The sequence below is a fragment of the Dipodomys spectabilis genome, unplaced genomic scaffold (assembly GCF_019054845.1).
Source record: "Dipodomys spectabilis isolate Male_0828 unplaced genomic scaffold, ASM1905484v1 ptg000173l, whole genome shotgun sequence".
In the NCBI taxonomy this organism is placed as follows: Eukaryota; Metazoa; Chordata; class Mammalia; order Rodentia; family Heteromyidae; genus Dipodomys; species Dipodomys spectabilis.
The window spans coordinates 3,604,201-3,624,202 of NW_024870850.1; the positions used below are offsets into that span (position 1 = coordinate 3,604,201).

Genomic DNA, 20,002 nt, shown 5'->3' on the forward strand with positions numbered 1-20,002 from the left:
TTTGGAGCTTTTAGGATTTCTGGATGAAGGATGCTCAACTTTGGCCTGCATTTCAATCCTTTCCTCTTGCTCTTGGTGTCTGTGGCTGGAGGTAAATCCTCCTTTACCTATGAGTCATCTGCAATCTTCCCTGTGGTCAACCACTTCTGGTTTTCATCTTCCTGCTTTGTCTTGAGATCTATTTTTTCTATGAGAGATTACATCCATTCTCATCATCCCTTTCTACTCCTTTGGTTCTGTCTGTCTCTGATTTTTCTTCTCCCATCTGTGTTCCCTCTGGGCCATCCCTCCTTTTTTGTTTTTTGTTTTGTTTTGTTTTTTTTTTTGGTCGGCTGTGGGGCTTGAACTCTGGGCCTGGGCGCTGTCCCTCAGCCCTTCAGCTCAAGGCGAGTGCTCTACCACTTGAGCTACAGCACCACTTCCGGTTTTCTGGTGGTTTATTGGAGATAGGAGTTTCACGATCTCTCCTGCCTGGGCTGGCTTTGAACCGAGATCCTCAGATCTCAGCCTCCTGAGTAGCTAGGATTACAGGTATGAGCCACCAGCGCCTGGCTTCTCATAGACTTTTTTGTCTGACCTGGCTTTGAGCTGCAATTCTTAAGTCTCAGCCTCTTGAGTAGCTAGGATTACAGGCATGAGCCACCGGAGCCCGGCATCCCTCCTTTTTTGTATGTGTATACCGGGCCTGGGGCTTGAACTCAAGGCTTGGGTGCTTTCTGAGGTTTTCTGGTTCAAGTCTAGCACGCTACCACTTGAGCACCACAGCTCTGCTTCCTGCTTTTTGTGAAGTAAATTGGAGATAGGTCTCGCAGCCATTTTTTTTGGTCTGGGCTGGACATTCTACTTTGAGTTAGAGACATGAGTATCTTGGGTTTCTCTGTTGGCTTTGCACCTTGATCCTCAGATCTCAGCCTCCTGAGTAGCTAGAATTACAGGAATGAGCCACCAGCACCCAGCTTATAGGGGAACTCCTGATGAAACCCTGGACTCAGGATGAGTTCCTTGAGAAGCCTGTGGGAATTTACACCTCTACCCAGAGCCTCTTCCACTGTCCTCAGAGAGTCTAAAGGAGACCATGAGGGTGGCTTTGTGGATGGTTTCGAGCAGAAGCCACAGGGACACAGGCACATGGATGGGCTTTCTCTCTACCCTCCTGCCTGATCCCTGACTACTGTGTGATGTTAGGCAAAAGATTTTCCCTTTCTGAGCTTGGAACCATTTTGTCTGTAAGGAAAGGAAGGCAAAGGAAGGCCCTGGAGTAGAAGGAGGCGGCTTGTTTAGTATGCTAGATGGCCTGGGGGTCGCTTAGTAACAGCAGAGTCTCCATGCCTACTTGCTGTCTGTGGCCCTAGCAGAGGCCACCGATGCAAAGAGCACATACACATACAGTCCTGGATCTCTCCGGGCCTCTGGGGAAAGGAGCTGTGACAGGGACCTACAGTTCACAGGAAGACAATTCAGGTCCGTTCTAGTTTTATTGGATGTTGGGGCAGGGCCATTGGTGGTAGTGATGTGGTGTCTAGAGTCCTGTTACCTCTGGAGACTCTGTCCAGTTGACCAGAGGAATGGAAGGAGGGTGAGCAGAGGGAAGGGGCTAGAGACAGATCATCAGCCCTCCCACTGATGGGCAGGGCCCTCCCAGTCTCTGCCAAGTTGGCCCAAGCAAGGGTCTCTGCTCCAGCCACCCACAGAGAGTGCAAGTGCTGAGCACAACCCCTCATGGCCAGTCTTCATGCTGGTTATGTGGTTGGGATGTGCCCATTGGCCAGCCGCCCAGCTGCCCGGCTCCGGGGGCCATTACTGGGGACAGCCCCAGGCCCTTGAGTCACCCCATTCTTCAGCTGTGGACCTTTGCGTGCCACCTCATCATCGCTGTAGTCAGATTCTTCCTCATCACTGCGGACGTCCTTTCCCAGCTGGGGAAACAGAGAGATGTAGCTAGGAATGGGCGGGGCCCTAGTGGGTGGAGCTTAGGATGGGTGAGGCTTAGCTGGGCGGAGTTGAATGGGCGGGGCTCAGAATGAGTGGAGTAAGGGCAGTGGAGCGTAGAGTGGGCAGGGCTTACCTGGGTAGAGCTGAGTGGGAGGGGCCCAGAGTGAGGGGTTTGGGGGTAGGCTCAGAGCAGGGAGGATATTGGGGTGGAGTGGGGCAGGGCAGGGGAGGCCCTGAAAAGCACGTGCAAGCTAACTCTTGGGCAGACCATACCTGACCCTTCCTCAGGACGTTGTAGATCATGCGCAAAATGAGGCAGAACCAATACACATGTAACACCTGCAGCATTATCAGAAGCGTATTGAAGAAGTAGTAGCCAAAGAAGGGGCCGCTGTTCTCGACAGAGTCGAACAACGTAGTGTAGAGGATCCTATAGTAGGAAAGATGAGTTTTGTTTGTTTTTTGTCGGTTGTGGGTCTTGAACTGTGGACCTGGGTGCTGTCCCTCAGCTCTTCAGCTCAAGGCTAGTGCTCTACCATGTGAGCCACAGCGCCACTTCTGGCTTTTGGGTGGACATTGGAGATAAGAGTCTCATGGGCTTGCCTGCCCATGCTGGCTTTGAACCGTGATCCTCAGATCTCAGCCTCCTGAGTAGCTAGGATTATAGGCATGAGCCACCGGCACCTGGCAGGATGAGGTTTTAAAAAGGCTTCACCTCTTCTCTGAGCTCTTGGTTGGTCTGTAGTGCTCCTTCCCTCCCTCCTCCTCCCTTCTCTTGGTTGGTCATAGGGCTTGGCTTGAGAGCTGTCCCTGAGCTTTTTTGCTCAAAGCTAGTGCTCTACCACTTTGAGCCACAGGTCCCCTTCCGTTTTTCTGGGGGTTCAATGGAGATAAGAGCCTTATGCACTTTCTTAGCCCAGCTGGCTTTGAACCATGATCCTCATATTGCAGTCTCCTGATAGGATTACAGGCATGAGCCAGCAGCCCATGCTTTCCTCTCTTCATCTCACCCTGCTTTTTCTGCTCCAGCCATTAGTTCTTGCTTCTTCCAATATCTGGAGCACAGTCTAGTCTCAGGGCCTTAGCATATACTGTTCCCTCAAGCCTGGACCAATCATTTTCTCCATAATCCAGGAGATCAACAGTAAATAATTAAGCTCAGTTCTCCATCCCTCTTACCTCTGGCATTTTACATATGTTGTGTCGGTCACACCCTTCCCTGGTTTCTAGAAGAATCCCAGCCAATACCTCCACCTCTCCCCAGGGCAGGGCACCAAGGGGTGAGTCGGAGACTGGCCGGGGATGTCAGACATGCTCTCCCACCTCCCTAGCCCCTCAGGAGGGCTAACTTACTTCGTGGGGAAGATTATGAGGCGGGTGTAGAAGAAGACCGAAGAGAAGACAAAGAAGAGAGCAGTGCACGCTGACCCAAAGCCTGCATAGCTGAGCATCTTACCGACCTGGGGAAGATAGCACAAGAAATGAGCTCAGCAGTGGGGCAGGGGAGTGCTGGACCTGGCCACGCTTGGAAGAGAAGATAAAGGTTTGGACTAGTTAAATCTGACAGCTTATCTCCAGAAATGCCTAGAAAGGTGAGGGGGAGCCAGAGAGAGACTTCCCAAGGATGCTGAGGGGGTGGGCTTTCGTCTTCTAGGGAGACAGAGGGGGCGAGGCCTCATGGCCTGGGCTGGAGGGGAGGAACCTCATCTCCTAGGGAGACTGAGAGGTGAAGCTTCCTGTTTAGGAGGCTGGGAAAGCCAAGTCGGGGAGCACCGGGGAGGGGGCTCCTCTTCTAGAGAAACTCATGAGGCCTCTGGTCCATGACTGGGTAAGGCAGGACCTCAAGACCCAGAAGGGTTGAAAGGGACAGGGGGCTCAGGTCCCAGGAGGGCTGGGAGGGGCGGAGCCTCAGGTCCCAGGAGGGCTGGGAGGGGCGGGGCCTCAGTTCAGGAGGGCTGAGAGGGGCGGGGCCTCATCTCTAGGGGCTCCGGAGAGCAGGTGTGAGTGCTGCCCAGGCCGCCCACCTCCAGCAGGTAGTCAGCGGAGTCATGCAGCAGCAGCACCAGGGTGCCTATGCGCAGCAGGTTGGAGCAGTAGGAGAAGGATATCAGGGTAATTGTCACGAAGTGATGGATCACCTGCTCCTTGAAATCCTGTAGGAGATGGTAGGGCACAGCCATAGCAAAGCAGGCGCTCCAGTCTTCACCCCCACCCCCACCATGGGTCTGAACCCAGACCTTCTCAGGGGATCATGTGCGGCCTCTGAACCCCACACCACCTGTCCCAGGGACCAAATGGGCATTCCCTCCTGCCTATGGCAACCCCTTCCCCAACTGGGCCCTTGGCTTGTCTCACCTTGCGTTTGATGTCAAAGGGCAGTGTGATTAGCAGGGAAATGTAGAAACTCAGTTCCAGAAGGTACCACCAGTACAGTTCTGGCTGCAGGGTCTAAGACAGGACACAGCAGTTAGCTGTGAACTGTGAAGACTATCAGACAGGAACAGACTCGGGAACTGCCAGGTTTGCTCTAAGCTGGGACACTCGAGTCCCAATGAAGGAGGAAGGCGTGAGCTCTCCAGCCTTGGAGGTAACCAAAGGCCCTGGTGAGTGGTGTGGCAGCTCTTGTTTTGGGTTTTCTCCTTCCCAGATCCTCATGATTCTGTTTTTATTTTTGTCAGTCATGGGACTTGAACTTGGGGCCTGGGTGCTGTCCCTGAGCTTTATTGCTCAAGGCTAGTGCTCTACTGCTTTGAACCACAGTGCCACTTCTGGCTTTCTGGGGGTTAATTAGAGGTGAGAGTCTCATGGACTTTCCTGTCCAGGCTGGTTTTGAACCATGATCCTCAGATATCAGCCTCCTGAGTAGCTAGGATTACAGGCGTGAGCCACCAGCGCCTGGCCTCATTATTCTATAGAAGAGTTGAATTTAGAGAGCAGAATTGGGGGTATGATATTGGGCCCATGGCCACAAGAACCAGGTTTCTCACTACCCCCTGCTACTCACCTGGTTTGGGTGATTTTCCCAGCATTTTTTCTCATTCCACATCCATGACGCCTAGAAAGAAATAGGGATCTCAAGTTCTTAGAGGTCACAAGGTTCACCCTGGGTGTGGGACCTCCCCAATGGGGTTTCGCTCAGCCCTGTTTTTTTCCTGCCCGGCCCTATCTCTGCCTGTCACTTCTCCATGGGGTTTCCATTTGTGGATGCTTTCCAACAAGAGCACCAGAAGCACAGGTGGGCAGTTGGGGGTACTCACGTGGTAGAGGATGGAAATGCCACCAGTGAAAGAACACAGGTAGAAGACAAACTTCCAGCTATGAGCAGAAAGGGAGCCGGTGAGGGAGCAGCCACAGAGCTGACCCCCTCCCCTGTGCACCAACCCCCTCCTCTAGGTTACCTGGCCTCACAGAATTTCTTGGACAGGCGGGGCCTTTCTTGGTTCCGTCGTCTCCGGAACCAGCATTGAGTCTGACGCAGGGTGAGCCCGCACTGAGCGGCCAGGAGGGCCATCTGGGTCTGGGGAGGGGATGATGGGGGCAAGGTCACAGGGTCCCACTGGTGGCTTTTCCCCGGTCTGTTCCCTAGATACAGGACCTGGCTCTGCTTCGCCTTCCCTTGCAGCCCTGGATGCTGTGTGTTGGGGTAACCTTGTCTATTCTGGAGGGAGAGTGAGGAAGGGGAGAGTCGCCCAAAACACTAACTACACCCTGATCACAGGGTAGGCAGACCACAGATGGACTGGCATTAAGAATGAATCTGGGTGCCGGGCACTGGTGGGTCACACCTGTCATCCTAACTACGCTGGAAGCTGAGATCTGAGGATCGAGGTTCAAAGCCAGCTCAGGCAGTTAAGTCTGTGAGACTCTTATTTCCAATAAACCACTCAGGAAAATGGAAGTGATGCTTGGCCCAAGTAGTAGAGCACTAGCCTTGAGTTGAAGAGCTCAGGGACAAAGCCCAGGCCCAGAGTTCAAGCTCCACGACCAACAACAACAACAAAAAGAATGACTCTGGGGCCAGTCCAGCAGGGGGATTTCTCTAGAAGGGTCTGGTAGATGAGAACTTCCTCCATTATGGCATAGGCCCTGGCCCAGTCCCAGCCCACTCAGCAGCAGGGCAGAAATGGAGGGAAAGTCCCAAAGCTGCCTCTGCTAGCACCCCTGGAGTACCCAGACACGGTCCATCCCCAGGACAGGGGGAGAAAATTGTTCCTGTTCTCTGCATCCCAGAATTCTGCAGGATTGTGCAACTGTGAATACAGGTCTAGGAGGGGTGGGGCCTTGTATTTCACCCAGCCTGGGAGGGGCAGGGCCTCACCTCTCAACTAGATGGCAGGGGCAGGGCATCCGTTCCCATATAGAATAGGGGGTGGAGCCCCCAAGACCCAAGGGGGCGGGGCCTAAGCTCCCAACTAGCAAGAGGGAAGGATGGGGCCTCAGCTCCCTAGGGGATGGAGAGGACAGGGCCTCACCTGTCAGGAAGAGTGTGAACTCCAGGTAGTGTACAAGGTCCCCCAGCAAGCAGACTACATACATATCACCCTGGTGCTGGGTCCCCAGGGTAGCCCTGTGGCCACGTGGGTGGGGTGGCGGTGGCTTTTACCTCTGTGGGTCTCCTCCCTGTTCTGAGGAAGTACTTTTCCAGCGTGGCATTGGGATTAGCGTGCCTTCTGATCTGATCCCGCACTCCCATCCACCGGCTCAGGGGCAGGGCCACAAATCTGGGAGCAGGGAAGACAGAGTCCATCAGAGCTCACAGGGCACAGTAGCTCTCTCCTATAATCCCAACTCCTCAGAAAGTAGAGATGTGGAGGACTGCCATTCAACGGCAGCTTGGGCAATTTTTTTTTTTTTTTCTTTTTGGACGGTCATGGAGCTTGAACTCTGGGCCTGGGCGCTGTCCCTGAGCTCTTCAGCTCAAGGCAAGCGTTCACACAGCACCAGTTTTCTGGTGGTTTAATGGAGATAAGAGACTCACGAAATGTTCTGCCCAGGCTGGCTTTGAACCGTGATCCTCAGATCTCAGTCTCCTGAGTAGCTAGGATGACAGGCGTGAGCCACCGGCGCCTGGCTCAAAAATATTATTGAATCTCAATGTTTTTTGAAGCGTTGGGAGTTTGTTGGTCACACCTGTCCTTCCAGCTGTGTTGGAAGTATAGAGGGTGAGTGTGGTCCAGGCTGCCAGGGGTTAAATGTAAGGCCCTATGTCAAAATAAGAAGGGGGTGGGTATATGGTTCAAGTGGTAGAGTGACCACTTTGCAAGCACAAGGACCTGAGTTCCAGAGTTTTTTAAAAAAGGAAGGTAGCCTTCTTGTCTTCAGGATGAGATAAATAGAGGCCACCTCATAGGCAGCCGGGTACCCTCACTCTCACTAGGCTGAGGGCTCCTAGGGCAGGAGAAGAGCTAGCCTGCTGCATTTGAGGGTCCCTCCCCCACCGAGGGGAAGATTTCTGGTCAGCACCACTCTGCCCACTAGGTGGCGCCCCAGGCCACAGATGGGAACCATAAAGTAAGATGTATGACAGTCCCATGTCAATGGGGGGAGAGGAGGAGGGGACAAGGTGGGGGGGTTGGGGGGGAGGTGTCTTGGAATCCAGACTTAAAAGAGCCAAGGCAATGGTGGAGTGTGGAGGAGGTGTCACAAAGAAGGTGGTGGAATAGATGGGTATGGGTGTGAGAAGGGGAGACTATGGGGTGGCAGGCAGACTGCTTTTGGGTGGGTAGGTGGGTGGGTCTGGCAGGTCAAGTCTGGGTGGCCACAGCACAGATGCCAAGGCTGTGGGGAGGGCATAATTTTGCCCTCAGGAGAAAGGAGGAACCCCAGGTTCCCGACATGAACCTTATGAAAATTCACAGGGTTTGGCAGCAAGGTCACTGAGATGTGGGGCAGGTGACACTAAACCTGGACAGCAGGGCTGTAAGAGATTGCAGGGAATGAAGAACAGGATAGGGACGGGGTTAGACGGAGCCAGGAGGCCTGTAACTCTAGCACCTGGGAGGCCACAAGATCAAGGCCAGCAAAGGAGGGCTGGGGGGGAGGGTGGAGAGGAGACAGCTCTTACCCATGGGGCACATCAGGAGGAGGACCTGAAGCTCTCTCTGGCCTCTTTTGTGCTCAGCAAATCCAGAGTCCCCCCCTCTTCTTCTATGAAGCTGGCGGTGGCATAACTCACCCTGATCTGTGTGTGGCCCCTTGTCCCCATCAACCAGGGTCAGGAGGAAGTGGGTGGGGGCAGCCACCTGGGACTAGGGAAGACAAGATCCCCCTCCTCCTTCCTCCCCCACAGGCCGGCACGTGCAGCCTCCCAGACCCCACACTCACCTCTCAAAGGTGAGGCGCACGGCCACCAGGACCAGCGCCAGGGGCAGGGCCGCCAGCATGTGCCGAGGGTGGGCAAACACCAGGCCATCACGGTCCTCCAGCTGGGCCCACGTGTTGTTAGGTGGCAACCAAAACCTCTCCTGCCATAGCCACTCCATCAGGCTGGACAGCATGGTGTGAACACTGCCTGTGACAAGAGCTCTGCAAGGGGGGGGGGTGTTAATGTGACTGGGCTGAGTCTGCCAGGCACAAACCCACCTTCCTCCTCTTCCTCTTCTGCCCCATCTAGGAAATGGACACCCCTGCCACCCACATCTGCCCGGGCCTCAGAGGTGGGCAGGGCCAGGGCCTGTGGCAGAGTGTGTCATCTGTTCACTAGTCTATCTGCCCATTTTTCAACCTGTCCATCTCTCGTTCATACACACACCCACCCAGTAACCATCTGTCTAACCATCTACCCATCATTCATTCATCCATCCATCCACCCACTCATACATTTATCCATCCAGCCATCCATCCATCCATCCATCCGTCATTCATTCATCTATCCACCTACCATCTATCCACCAATCAATCCATCAACCCATCCACCCACCCACTCATACACTTCATCCATTCATCTATCCATCCAATCATCCATCCTTCATTTATTTATCTAGCCATCATTCATTCATCCATCCATCTACTTAGCATCACATCATCCATCACCCATCCACCCATCCATCCATCTACTTAGCATCCATCCACCAAGTCACCCATCAATCCATCCATCCATCCACTAATCCATCCATTCATATCCCCCACCCCCTCCCATTCTGGGGCATGAACTCAGGGCCTGGGTGCTGTCCCTGAGCCCCTTTATGCTCAAGGCTAGCACTCTACCACTTGAGCCACAGTGCCACTTCTGGCTTTTTCCAAGTAGTTTATTGGACATAAGAGTCACACGGTGGCGTTTTCTTCAAACCATGATCCTCAGATCTTAGCCTTCTGGGTAACTAGGATTACTGGCGTGAGCCACCAGCACCCGGATCATCTTTCATTACTTCATCCATCCACCCACTCATACACTTATCCATCAATCCATCCACCAATCCATCCATCCATCATTCATTTATCCATCCATCTGCCTAGTATCTATGACCCATTACCCACCCATCCACCCATCTATCCACCCATCCGTCATCCGTCATCCCCCACCCACCCATCCAGCGGGCCGTCTATCAGCCCATCATCCATTACCCCTTCATCTATGCATCCACCCATCCAGTCATCCATTCAGGCAGCAGCTATTCTGGTTATCATGTCCCGTTCATGCAAGGTTGGAGCTGGGCCTTAGGGACACAGCAGGGGAACAAAGCTGACACATTCCTGGCCCTATGGAAGTCACAGCTCTGCACAGAAGGCAGCCAAAAGATGAGTAAACAGATTCATAAATACCAGAGGGTAGAGGGAGGTGTGATTTTCAAATATGGTGACAGATCTTCTCTGGGGGTGCCACAAAGAGTTTTATGTAGAAAAGAGAGGGGACCGGGATGAGGGGGCTTTCCCGATCTTTAGTAGAAGGTGCAAAGGTCCTGAGGCACGTCCTGTTGGAGGGCTAGCAATTAGGCCCATGTGATTAACTTTTTTTTTCTTTTTTACAATGAATGCCTGTAAACCCAAATGCTACCCCCTTTACAAATTCTGTCTGTTTGCTTCACCACACATCTGCCTGTCTTATCAGTCCACCTTGTTTGCCTGGATGCATCTGAAAGTCAGCAGGAGACATCCAGTCTAATGGCTTCCACACGTTTCAGCAGGCAGATCATTAACTAAGGTTTGTTTTCTTTCAAGATAAGAAGATTCATTAGCGTGAAAGGTGGACCTAAGTGCATGGATGTTAACTTTGCACAAATCCCTGACCGTGAACCAAGTAATGCAATCTTCCCCTCCCTACTTCCCCCTACATCTCTCTCTCCCTCTCCCTCTCCCTCTGTCTCTCTTAGAACAGGTCTCATAAAACAGCTCAGACTGGCCTTACCTTACGTAGCTGGATAAACTAGGGAAAATGACGAATGGTCAGCTTACAGCAAATACAGAAGATATTCCTTTATGTACTCCCTTAAGATTAAGGGAATGGGGCTGGGAATGTGGCTTGGCGGTAGAGTGCTTGCCTAGCATGCATGAAGCCCCTGGGTTCCATTCCTTAGTACCACAGAAACAGAAAAAGCTGGAAGTGGCACTGTGGCTCAAGTGGTAAAGTGCTAGCCTTGAGCAAAAAGAAGCTCAGGGACAGTACCCAGGCCCAGAGTTCAAGCCCCAGGACAGGCAAAAAAGAAAAAAACAAAAAAAAAGATTAAGGGGAGCTGGGAAAGTGGCTCAGTGGTAGAGTGCTTGACTTGCATGCATGAGGCCCTGGGTTCAATTCCTCAGCACCCCATAAGCAGAAAAAAGCTGGAAGTGGCGCTGTGGTTCAAAGTGGTAGAGCGCTCGCCTTGAGCTGAAGAGCTGAGGGACAGCGCCCAGGCCCAGAGTGCAGGCCCCATGACCGGCAAAAAAACAAACAAAAAAAAGATTAAGGGAACAAAGTCATTTTAGGGGAAATGAAGCCAGATAGACTAGGGGGGAAATAAGGAATGGTCAGCTTATAACAAATACAGGAGATATTCCTTCATGTACTTCCCTTAAGATTAAGAAAGCAAAGTCATTTTAGGGGAAATGAAGCCAAATAACTTAAGGAAACTGAAGCCTGGTGAAAGCAACTCAGAAATATGGGATTCAGAAACATGGAAATGCTATCTTTGCTTCTAAGAGAGACAACAGGATTCATTCCTTCCTGAGGGATACATTTTTTTCACCCAAGAATTAACACTTGTCTGACAGGATGTATGCTTTCCTGAGAAACATCTGCTTCCCTAGCTTCCCTAACCTTACCACCACCTCCCCCAAAATGCAGATAGCAGGGCGCCTCCTGGTCTCAAGGATAAGGATCTGCTTTAGGGCAGGATGCATTCTTGCCTGCAAACTCAGAAAGTAACACCAGGTGTGATTAGAGCAAAGATAAAGCACCTAGGTTTACCTAACTTTGAGCTCTCTCTGGGTCTGTCTGTGTGTGTGTGTCTCTCCTCCCTCCCCTGCCCTGTGTGTGTCTCTGTGTCCATCTCCCTATGAGAGCACATACGCTTTGCTAGAGTGTGCCCTTGCCCTTCCGTCTGTTTGCTTTTTTGTCTGTCTGCTTGCCTGCTTGTTTACTTACTCAGTAAAGCTCTGCCAAGCTCTCTCACTATTTTGGCCTGTCCAGAAATTCTTATTCTGCGATCGACATCAAGAACCCTAAGTGAAGAATTCCTACATTTAAAGGGGAGCTTCACTAAACTTCACCTCTGTCTGGTGCTCTACCACTTGAACCACAGCACCACTTCCGGTTTTCTGGTGGTTTATTGGAGATAAGATTCTCATGGCTTTGAACTGCGATCCTCAGATCTCAGCCTTCTGAGTAGCTAGGATGACAGGCGTGAGCCACCAGCGCCCGGTTTATAAATAACTTTTGAGCCAGGCACCAGTGGTTCATGCCTGTAATCCTAGCTACTCAGGAGGCTGAGATCTGAGGATCAGGGCTTCAAAACCAGCCAGGCAGGAAAGTCTGGGAGACTCTTAACTTCAATCAACCACCAAAAAACCGGAAGTGGTGCTGTGGCTTAAGTGGTAGAGTGCTAGGCTTTAGCTGAATAGCTGAGGGACAGTGCCCAGGCCCAGAGTCCAAGCCCCATGACTGACAAATAATAATATATTTTTTATGTGTTAAAATGAACTCATGCGGGGCCCTGGTGGCTCACACCTGTAATCCTAGCTACTCAGGAGCCTGAGATCTGACAATTGTGGTTTGAAGACAACATGGGCAGGAAAGTCTGTAAGACTCTTATCTCTATTTAACCTCAAAAAAAAAAGCTAGAGTGGGGCTATGGCTCAAGTAGTACAACACCAGACTTGAGTGAAAAAGCTAAGGGACAGTGCCCAGGCCCTGAGACCTACACAAGTCCAAAGACCAACACACACACTCACACACACACACACACAATGCCAGGAGGAAGGAGGAGGGGGAGGATCTAATCAAATGAAGAATGTTGAAGGCTGAGTGTGGTTCCGTGGCACAGAACTTGCCTGGCATTTATTTTGTGCCACTCTAGGACTTGAACTCAGGGCCCCTGGGCACTGTCCCTGAGCTTTTTCCCTTGAGGCTAGCACTCTACTGTTTGAGACACAGCTCCACTTCCAGCTTTTTGGTGGTTAACTGGAGATAATCTCATGGACTTTCTCGCCTAGGCTGGCTTTGAATCATGATCCTCAGGTCTCAGCCTCCTGAGTAACTAGGATTGTAGGTGTGAGCCACCACCAGCGACTGGCTAGGTAGTTGATCTTGCTAGCAAAGGAAACATCTTTAGCAACATGCCCAATGGAGTTCAAGGGCAAGTGTCCAACATGGTACTTCTGGCCTCACCTGTCCAAGCTTCCAGAAACCCTGCATCCCTTGGCTTGTGGCCTCTTCCTCCCTCTTCAGAGCATATGTGCATAGTCTTGTCTCTCTTTGGCTCTGCCTGAGTCACGGCCGTGGCAGGCCATGTGCAGCCTCCTTTTGGGGAATCATCTGACAGACATTCCCCTTCCCAAGGAAAGATCGCCAGGCCTGGATATAGATCTTAGGAGTCAGGGCCCGTGTCCATGTCCCCAGCCCCAAGGCCTCACCGTTTACTGCTTGACCCTCAGCCTCCCCCAGTCTTCACACACCCTAGCCTTCAAAATTGTACTGCACCCATGATCGGTGCTGAGAACACAAAACAGGAGAGGAGATGGGCAAGTCTTTATCCTCATGGGAGCTTACGTGCCTTCTTTGTTTGGTTAAAACTCCTATGCATCCTTCAAAACTCAGCTCAGTTGTCACCTCCTCCTGCAGGTACTCCTTGGTTGCTTAACTCTTGAACCCAGTGCAAATACCTTCCCTAAGTTCTGCCTCCTTCACCATGACATCAAGAGCTGGTCAGGCAGTCTTTGAGGTGTGTGTGGAGAAGGGAAAGATGTAGAAGGTATAATTAGCCTCCAACTGAAGTAGGCCCACCCTCTTCGAAGCCAAAGTTTAAAGAGACAGAATGTATTTTCCTGGCCTGGGGATGTGGCTTACTTAGTGGTAGAGTGCTTGCCTAGCATGCATGAAGCCCTGGGTTCAATTCCTCTGTACCACATAAACAGAAAAAACCAGAAGTTAGCACAGTGGCTCAAGTGGTAGAGTGCTAGCCTTGAGCAAAAGAAGCTCAGAGACAGTGTCCAGGTGCTAAGTTCAAGCCCAGGACTGGCAAACACAAAAAAAATAAATAAAATTATATATCTGTGTGTGTGTGTGTGTGTTCCTTTCTTTCCCCTTCTCTCTTTCTTTGTGCTGGTGCTGGGGCTTGAACTCATGGCCTGAGACCCATCCTTTACCTTGTCTACTTGAGGCTGACATCCTACCTACTTGGTCACACCTCCACTTCTGGCTTTTTGCTGTTTCATTGGAGATCAGAGGGTCACAGACTTTCCTGCTTGGGTTGGCTTTGAACCTCGATCCTCAGACCTCAGCTTCCCGATTACCTGGGATTACAGCCATGAGCCACTAGTACCCCTTACATCTTGTGTTTTGCTCGCAGTAACCCCTCTCAATTGTTTTCTCTTTCCTCCAGGTCCCCATCCCAATTGACCAACAGCTTTCACTGAAGCTCTTTGTGCCATCTCCATACATAATTGTGCAGTATTTTAAAGTGATTATCCCTCCATCTTTGCTCTCTTAATGTATAAATGAGTCATTCTGTGGTTTGGGCAGAGAACAGGATCAGCAGCCTGGCAGGCTGGCTGCACTCCTGGCTAACGCTTCAAGGCCCCCAAGGGAAGGTTCACTTCTCCCCCCATTGGTTGTGACAGCTGCCTTCTCTGCAGAATTAGATAGCCCAGAGCCTCTGGGCAGGGCCTAGACTAAAAGACAGGTTCAGATGTGGCTGCATCTGGGCGTCACTGGCTGGTGAGGACCAAGCTTCTCCTCCTGAGGGGAGGTTGAAGAGTGCATTCCTCCTCCATCTCCACATTTTCTTTGGAATCTTGAGCTCCACTGTTTATTTTTAGTAAGAGCGTCTCCCCCAGCCTCAGCTGTCCATCCACTCTGATAAATGGGAATAGTTGACACCCAGATTTATTGGGTTATGGTACAAGTTGTGTGGGCAGGGCACAGCGCAGTAACTGGCATAAGTCCCATAGTGGCCCCTGCCCTGCATCTGGTTCCATTCCTGTTCCCAGGTATGTAACCTCAGGGGCAGGTGAGTTGGCCTCTCCAAGCCTCAGTTTCTCCATCTGCAAATAACACCAGCAACAACAGCTCCTTTTATATGGGCAGTTTGATGACAGAGGCCTGGTGTGGCCCAGGCGTAAGTAATACCCAGTGAATGTCACTAGAAGAGAGAAGGGGTGTGTGTGTATAGGAAGGATAGGTACTGGTGTGGAAACTTCTAGATGAAGTTCAGAATTTCTTTTCTTTCTTCATTTCTTTTTTTTTCTGTTTCTTTCTTTCTTTCTTTGTCAGTTGTAGGACTTGAACTCAGGGCCTGAGCGCTGTCCCTGAGCCTCTTGGTACTCAAGGCTAGTGCTCTACCATTTTAAGCCACAATACCACTTCTGGTTTTTTGGTTTGTTTGTTTTTTATTGTAAAGATACTATACAGAGGGTTACAGTTACATGAGTGAGGTAATGAATACACTTCCTATTGAACATTGTTACCCCCTCCATTGTTTTCCCCCTACCATCCCTCCCCTCCCTACCTTCTGTGCCACTTCTGGTTTTTGAGTGGTTCATTGGAGATAAGAGTCTCAGGGGACTTTTCTGCCTTGGCTGGCTCACAAGATCCTCAGATCTCAACCTCCTGAGCAGCTAGGATTACAGGTGTGAGCTAAGGGCACCCTACAGATGTTTCACTTTCTACATAATCCCCCCTTTTCCCTTGCCATGCTCAGGATGGAACCCAGAGCCATGTACATGCTAGACAAAATCCCTGCTATGAGTAACAGCCCCATCTTTTTTTTTTTTGCCAGTCCTGAGGCTTGAAATCAGGGCTGGGCACTGCCCCTGAGCTTTTGTGCTCAAGGCTAGCACTCTACACTTGAGCCACAGCTCCACTTTTGGCTTTTTGGGTGTTTCACTGGTGATAAGAGTCTTACATGGTTCAAAGCCAGCCCAGGCAAGAAAGTCCATGAGACTCTTATCTCCAGTTAGCCACCAGAAAACAGGAAGTGGTGCTGTGGTTCAAATGGTAGAGTGTTAGCCTTGAGCTGAAGAGCTGAGGGACAGCGCCCAGGCTCAGAGTTCAAGCTCCACAACCAAAAAAAAAAAAGTCTCATAGACTTCCCTGCTCTGGCTGGCTTCGAACCAGAATCCTGAGATCTCAGCCTCCTGAATAGATAGGATGACAGGTGTGAGCCCCCAGCACCCAGCTTAATCTATGATTACTTTGAGATGGAGGTCTCACTATGTAAGTCCAAGCTGACCTAGAACTTGTGATCTCTCTACCTCCACCCCACTGACTGCCTCTTCAGTGCTTGGATCAGAGGCCAGATTACCTTGCCTGGCCTTTCTTGATGATTATGGTCCCAGCACCCCCGCTCTGCCTTTTCTTCAAACTGTGGCTCATGATTTCCCGAAAGGCTGGACCAGGGCAGCTGGAGGGAGGTCACTTGGAAAGTCACCAGATGGTGGCTGTTCCAGGACCGCCCTTGCCTTTATTCTTTTCCCAGTGCCCCACCCCCTCCAGCCTGGCTCGGGCTCCCTGCTTAGGCCCCAGCCACCTGAGAGGCCGCTGATAATCCTTTTTAAGACTAAAAATAGCCAGAGAGAGAGAGAGAGAGAGGGAGAGGGAAAGGGAGAGAGAAAGGGAAAGGGAGAGGAAGAGAGAGGGAAAGAGAAAGAGAAAGAGAGAAAGGGAAAGGGAGAGAGGGAGAGGGAGGGAAAGAGGGAGGAGGGAGGAGGGAGGGAGGGAGAAGGGAGGGAGGGAGAGAGAGGGAGAGAGAGAGAGGGGAGGGGGAGAGGGAGAGGGAAAGGGAAGGGGAGAGGGAGAGACAGGGAGAGGGAGAGGGAGGGAGAGAGAGGAGGGAGGAGGGAGGAGGGAGGAGGGAGGAGGGAAGGAGAGAGAGAGAGAGGGAGAGAGAGCGAGAGCGAGCGAGAGAGAGAGAGAGAGAGAGAGAGAGAGAGAGAGAGAGAGAGAGAGAGAGAGAGAGAGAGAGAGAGAGAGAGAGAGAGAGAGAGAGCTAGCCAAGGCTTTGTGCTGATTTGAGGGCCCTGCTAGGGGTGGGAAGATTCCTGCCCACATCCCAGGGCCTGAACCCCATCTCCATGTTCCTCACTGCTTCCTTGGATCCATAATTGTCCTCTACCCCCCCCCCCCCCCACCTCCCCATACAACCAGAGTTGTCTACCTCACCAAGGCTGTGTGTGGATGGACCTTTCTTTTATTTTTGTGTTTTAAATCTCGTTGGGAACAGCACTTCCCAGAGACCTTTGAAAAGGGAAAAACATTCAGAGCGTCCCACCCCCACGGAACACACCCACTCCCTTACACCCCAGTGGCCCCCCAGCAGTCTGGCCTGCCGCCCTGGGTCACTTGATTCCTGTGGTCTGGCCCAGGCCATTGTTTGTAGACTGACCACAGCCCACCTCTGCACTGGGCCCTGGCTCCAGCAGCGCCCTTGGGGAATGCTCTGACCTACTGAGGCAGCCAACTTCCCCCAACAAAGACCCCAAAGAAGGCCCTACATCTAGGGCTCTGCCTTGCCTCCATTCCCTCCCATCTTGGCATCCTCCTGACCTCTATCTGCCTTCCCCACAGCTCAATTCTTAGCTGCTTGCCAAGCTCCCAACTCACTGACCTCCTTCCTGTCCCAGGGCCTTTGCATATTCAACTCATTGTGAAAGATTAATGCTGAAAGCCTAGTGAGGTAGCGCACACCTGTAATCCTAGCACCCAGGAGGCTGTGGTAAGAAGATCATGGATTGGAAATCGGCCAGGGGAATCCATAATGACAATGCCTCAAAAAATATGTGCCAAAAAAAGCCAAGCATGATGACACAAGCTGATATCCTCAGGTACTTAGAAGTTCAAGGCCAAAGCTGGTGGCGCAGGCCTGTAATTCTAGCTACTGAGGAGGCTGAGATCTGAGGATCTCGGTTCAAAGTCAGCCCCAGCAGGAAAGTCTGTGAGACTCTTATCTCCAATAAACCACTAGAAAACCGGAAGTGGTGCTGTGGCTCAAGCGGTAGAGCAGGGACAGCACCCAAACCCAGAGTTCAAGCCCCACAACCCACAAAAAAAAAAAAAAAAGAAGTTCAAGGCTAGTCTGGGGCAACACATTTGCAAGACACCCCCCCTCCCCCCCACACACATCTCAACAAAACAAATTGTGTGAACCTGGTAATCCCAACCTAGATGAGAGGCTTAAATAGGAGGCTCATAATCTGAGCCTGGCCCTAAGACAGGAGACCCTATCTGAAAAATAACTAAAGCAAAAAAAAAAAAAAAAAAAAGGATGTGTGTATGTGGGGGAGGGGGGGGGTGGGCTCAACTGGTAGAGTTTGGCAAGTGCAAGGTCTTGCATTCAAATCCTAGTATTGCCTATGTATAAAATGTATATATATAGTTAGGGAAATGAGTCCCTTCCCATAGCTTAGTCCACTTCTTCCCTTCTCCACAGCTTAGCACACCCCTTTCCTATGTATGCAACACCAGGCCCATGTAGTAAAGGCAGTAAATAACTTCCAGCCCCCTCTACCTTGGGATGGCACTTCTTTGGGGCAGCCAGACCATAGAAGGCAACAAGAGCCCCTTAGAGTGACCTTCAGGTCTGGGCAGTTGCAGGACCCCTTATCTACTATTTGGACAGCAGCCATAATTCCTAGTGCACCATGATGAAGCCCCTGGCCCACATGTCTACACCGGGTCTCCACCTCCTAGCCCCTTCTAGCCCCTCCTAAACCTCCTAGGTTTATATAGGTCACCCCAGACAATAGCAGCACTTCTCCCTTCTCCCTGGTGAGGAGTCTTGCCCGCCCCTTTTCCTGGCAATACACCTTTCTTTGTTCTCTGGACCTGGATGTCTGCCTGGTTCTCTGGCAAGCTAACATATATAATGCACATATATGTATGTATGTGTATATATATACATATATATATGCGATGGAGATTGCTGATTAGCTTCTTATTGGCGTTGTCATGTGAATGCTGCTGAGTTTGAAAGTGTTCCAGGGGAAGTGGTTCCCTAGACAACTTCAGGTGTGGCTCAGTATTAATTCTTTTCTGGGCTCACATTTCACCTAGGAGGAGTCTCCTCAAACATCCAGAGAAGCTACTTGTTTTCCCCCTGGCTCCTGCCAGTGTTTACTTCCTCCTTCTCAGACCAGCATTTGTTTGTTTACTTTTTGTTGTTGTTTCCTATCTTAGAGCTTGAACTCAGTGCCTGGGAGTGCTATTCCTGAGCTTTTTTTTTTTTTTTAATTCAAGGCTAGCGGGTGTTCTACCACTTGCGCCAAAGATCCATTTTTTGCTGGTTAATGGGAAAGAAGAGTTGCACAGACTTCCCTGCCCGGGCTGACTTTGAAGGAGGATCCTCGGATCTCTCAGCTTCCTGAATAGCTAGGATTATAGGTGTGAGCCATCAGTGCCCAGTCGGATCGGTCCTGTGATCTACACCTGGGCTCTAGCCAATGGCAGGAACCTCACAGAAACAATGAGCATTGCTCCATGGTCTTGCAGTAAGCTAACCTCACGGCCTCAGACAGACTGGCCCACCAGTTGGTGCCAACTCAAGTGTTTGCAGAGTACACGAAGGTATCCATAGCAGATGGAAGGGCTGAGGGTGTGGCCCAAGTGGCCAGGGTATGTGTGTGTTCTCGTGGTGGTAAGCATGGCTTGGTTAGAGAACTCTTGCCTCTTGATTTGCAGACAAGCAGGTGGGTGGGTATCCAGACCGTAAGCATTATGCCCACCTTTGGTCCTCAGTTCCACCCGATCTGACTCACTCTCTACCCTGAAGTTCCTGTCATAGAGCTGGCCCCTCCCTCTCTCCGCCCAGCCCCCCTTAACTCCCATCTACCTCGCCTCCTACCTCTCAGACCCTGCAGCTACCTAGATAGTGAAGGCTGCCATGCACTCTCTCTGGGGCAATTATGGCTCTACTAATAAACCTTGTAATCATCTTTCTCCTGTGCCTGCCTCTGCGTGGTCCCCTGGGATGGATGCTTTCGCAGACTTTAGCTTATGTGAGTGAGCTTTTTTTCCCTTTTTTCTCTCTCTCTCTCTTTCCCTCTCCACCCCTCCTCTCTTTCTTTCTTTTTTCTTTTTTTGCCAGTCCTGGGGCTTGAATTCAGGGCTTGGGTGCTGTCCCTGAGTTTCTTTTTATTTATTTTTTTTTAGGGGGGGGTCCGGTCATGGGCCTGAACTCAGGGCCTGGGCGCTGTCCCTCAGCTCTTCAGCTCAAGGCCAGCACTCTACCACTTGAGCCACAGCGCCACTTCTGGCTTTTTTTTTTTTTGCTTATGTGGTACTGAGGAATTGAACCCATGGCCTCATGCATGCAAGACAAACACTGTACCACTGAGCCACCTTCCCAGCCCCCCTGAGCTTCTTTTTAAAGACAGGACTGGAGGCTGGGCTCAAGCGGTAGGATACTAGCGTAGCAAGCACAAGGTCATAAGTACAACCAAACAA

General features: G+C 51.3%; 1 protein-coding gene and 1 long non-coding RNA gene across 2 annotated transcripts; one reads left to right on the top strand and one right to left on the bottom strand.

Annotated features, from left to right (window-relative positions):
- Positions 1-1,456: 1,456 nt before the first annotated feature.
- Cers4 (ceramide synthase 4) lies at positions 1,457-8,429 on the bottom strand. The gene is made up of 10 exons (XM_042693732.1): positions 8,257-8,429; positions 6,536-6,653; positions 5,331-5,449; positions 5,190-5,247; positions 4,937-4,987; positions 4,288-4,380; positions 3,957-4,085; positions 3,286-3,392; positions 2,206-2,362; positions 1,457-1,916 (listed from the first exon to the last, which is right to left on the bottom strand). The coding sequence occupies exons 1-10, from the start codon at positions 8,427-8,429 to the stop codon at positions 1,740-1,742; spliced, it is 1,182 nt and encodes a 393-aa protein (XP_042549666.1). The 3' UTR covers positions 1,457-1,739.
- Positions 8,363-19,784, top strand: LOC122119703. Its single transcript, XR_006149603.1, has 3 exons — positions 8,363-8,445; positions 12,372-12,375; positions 19,774-19,784. It is a non-coding gene; the product is annotated as an uncharacterized LOC122119703 (long non-coding RNA).
- The last annotated feature ends 218 nt before the right edge of the window (positions 19,785-20,002 follow it).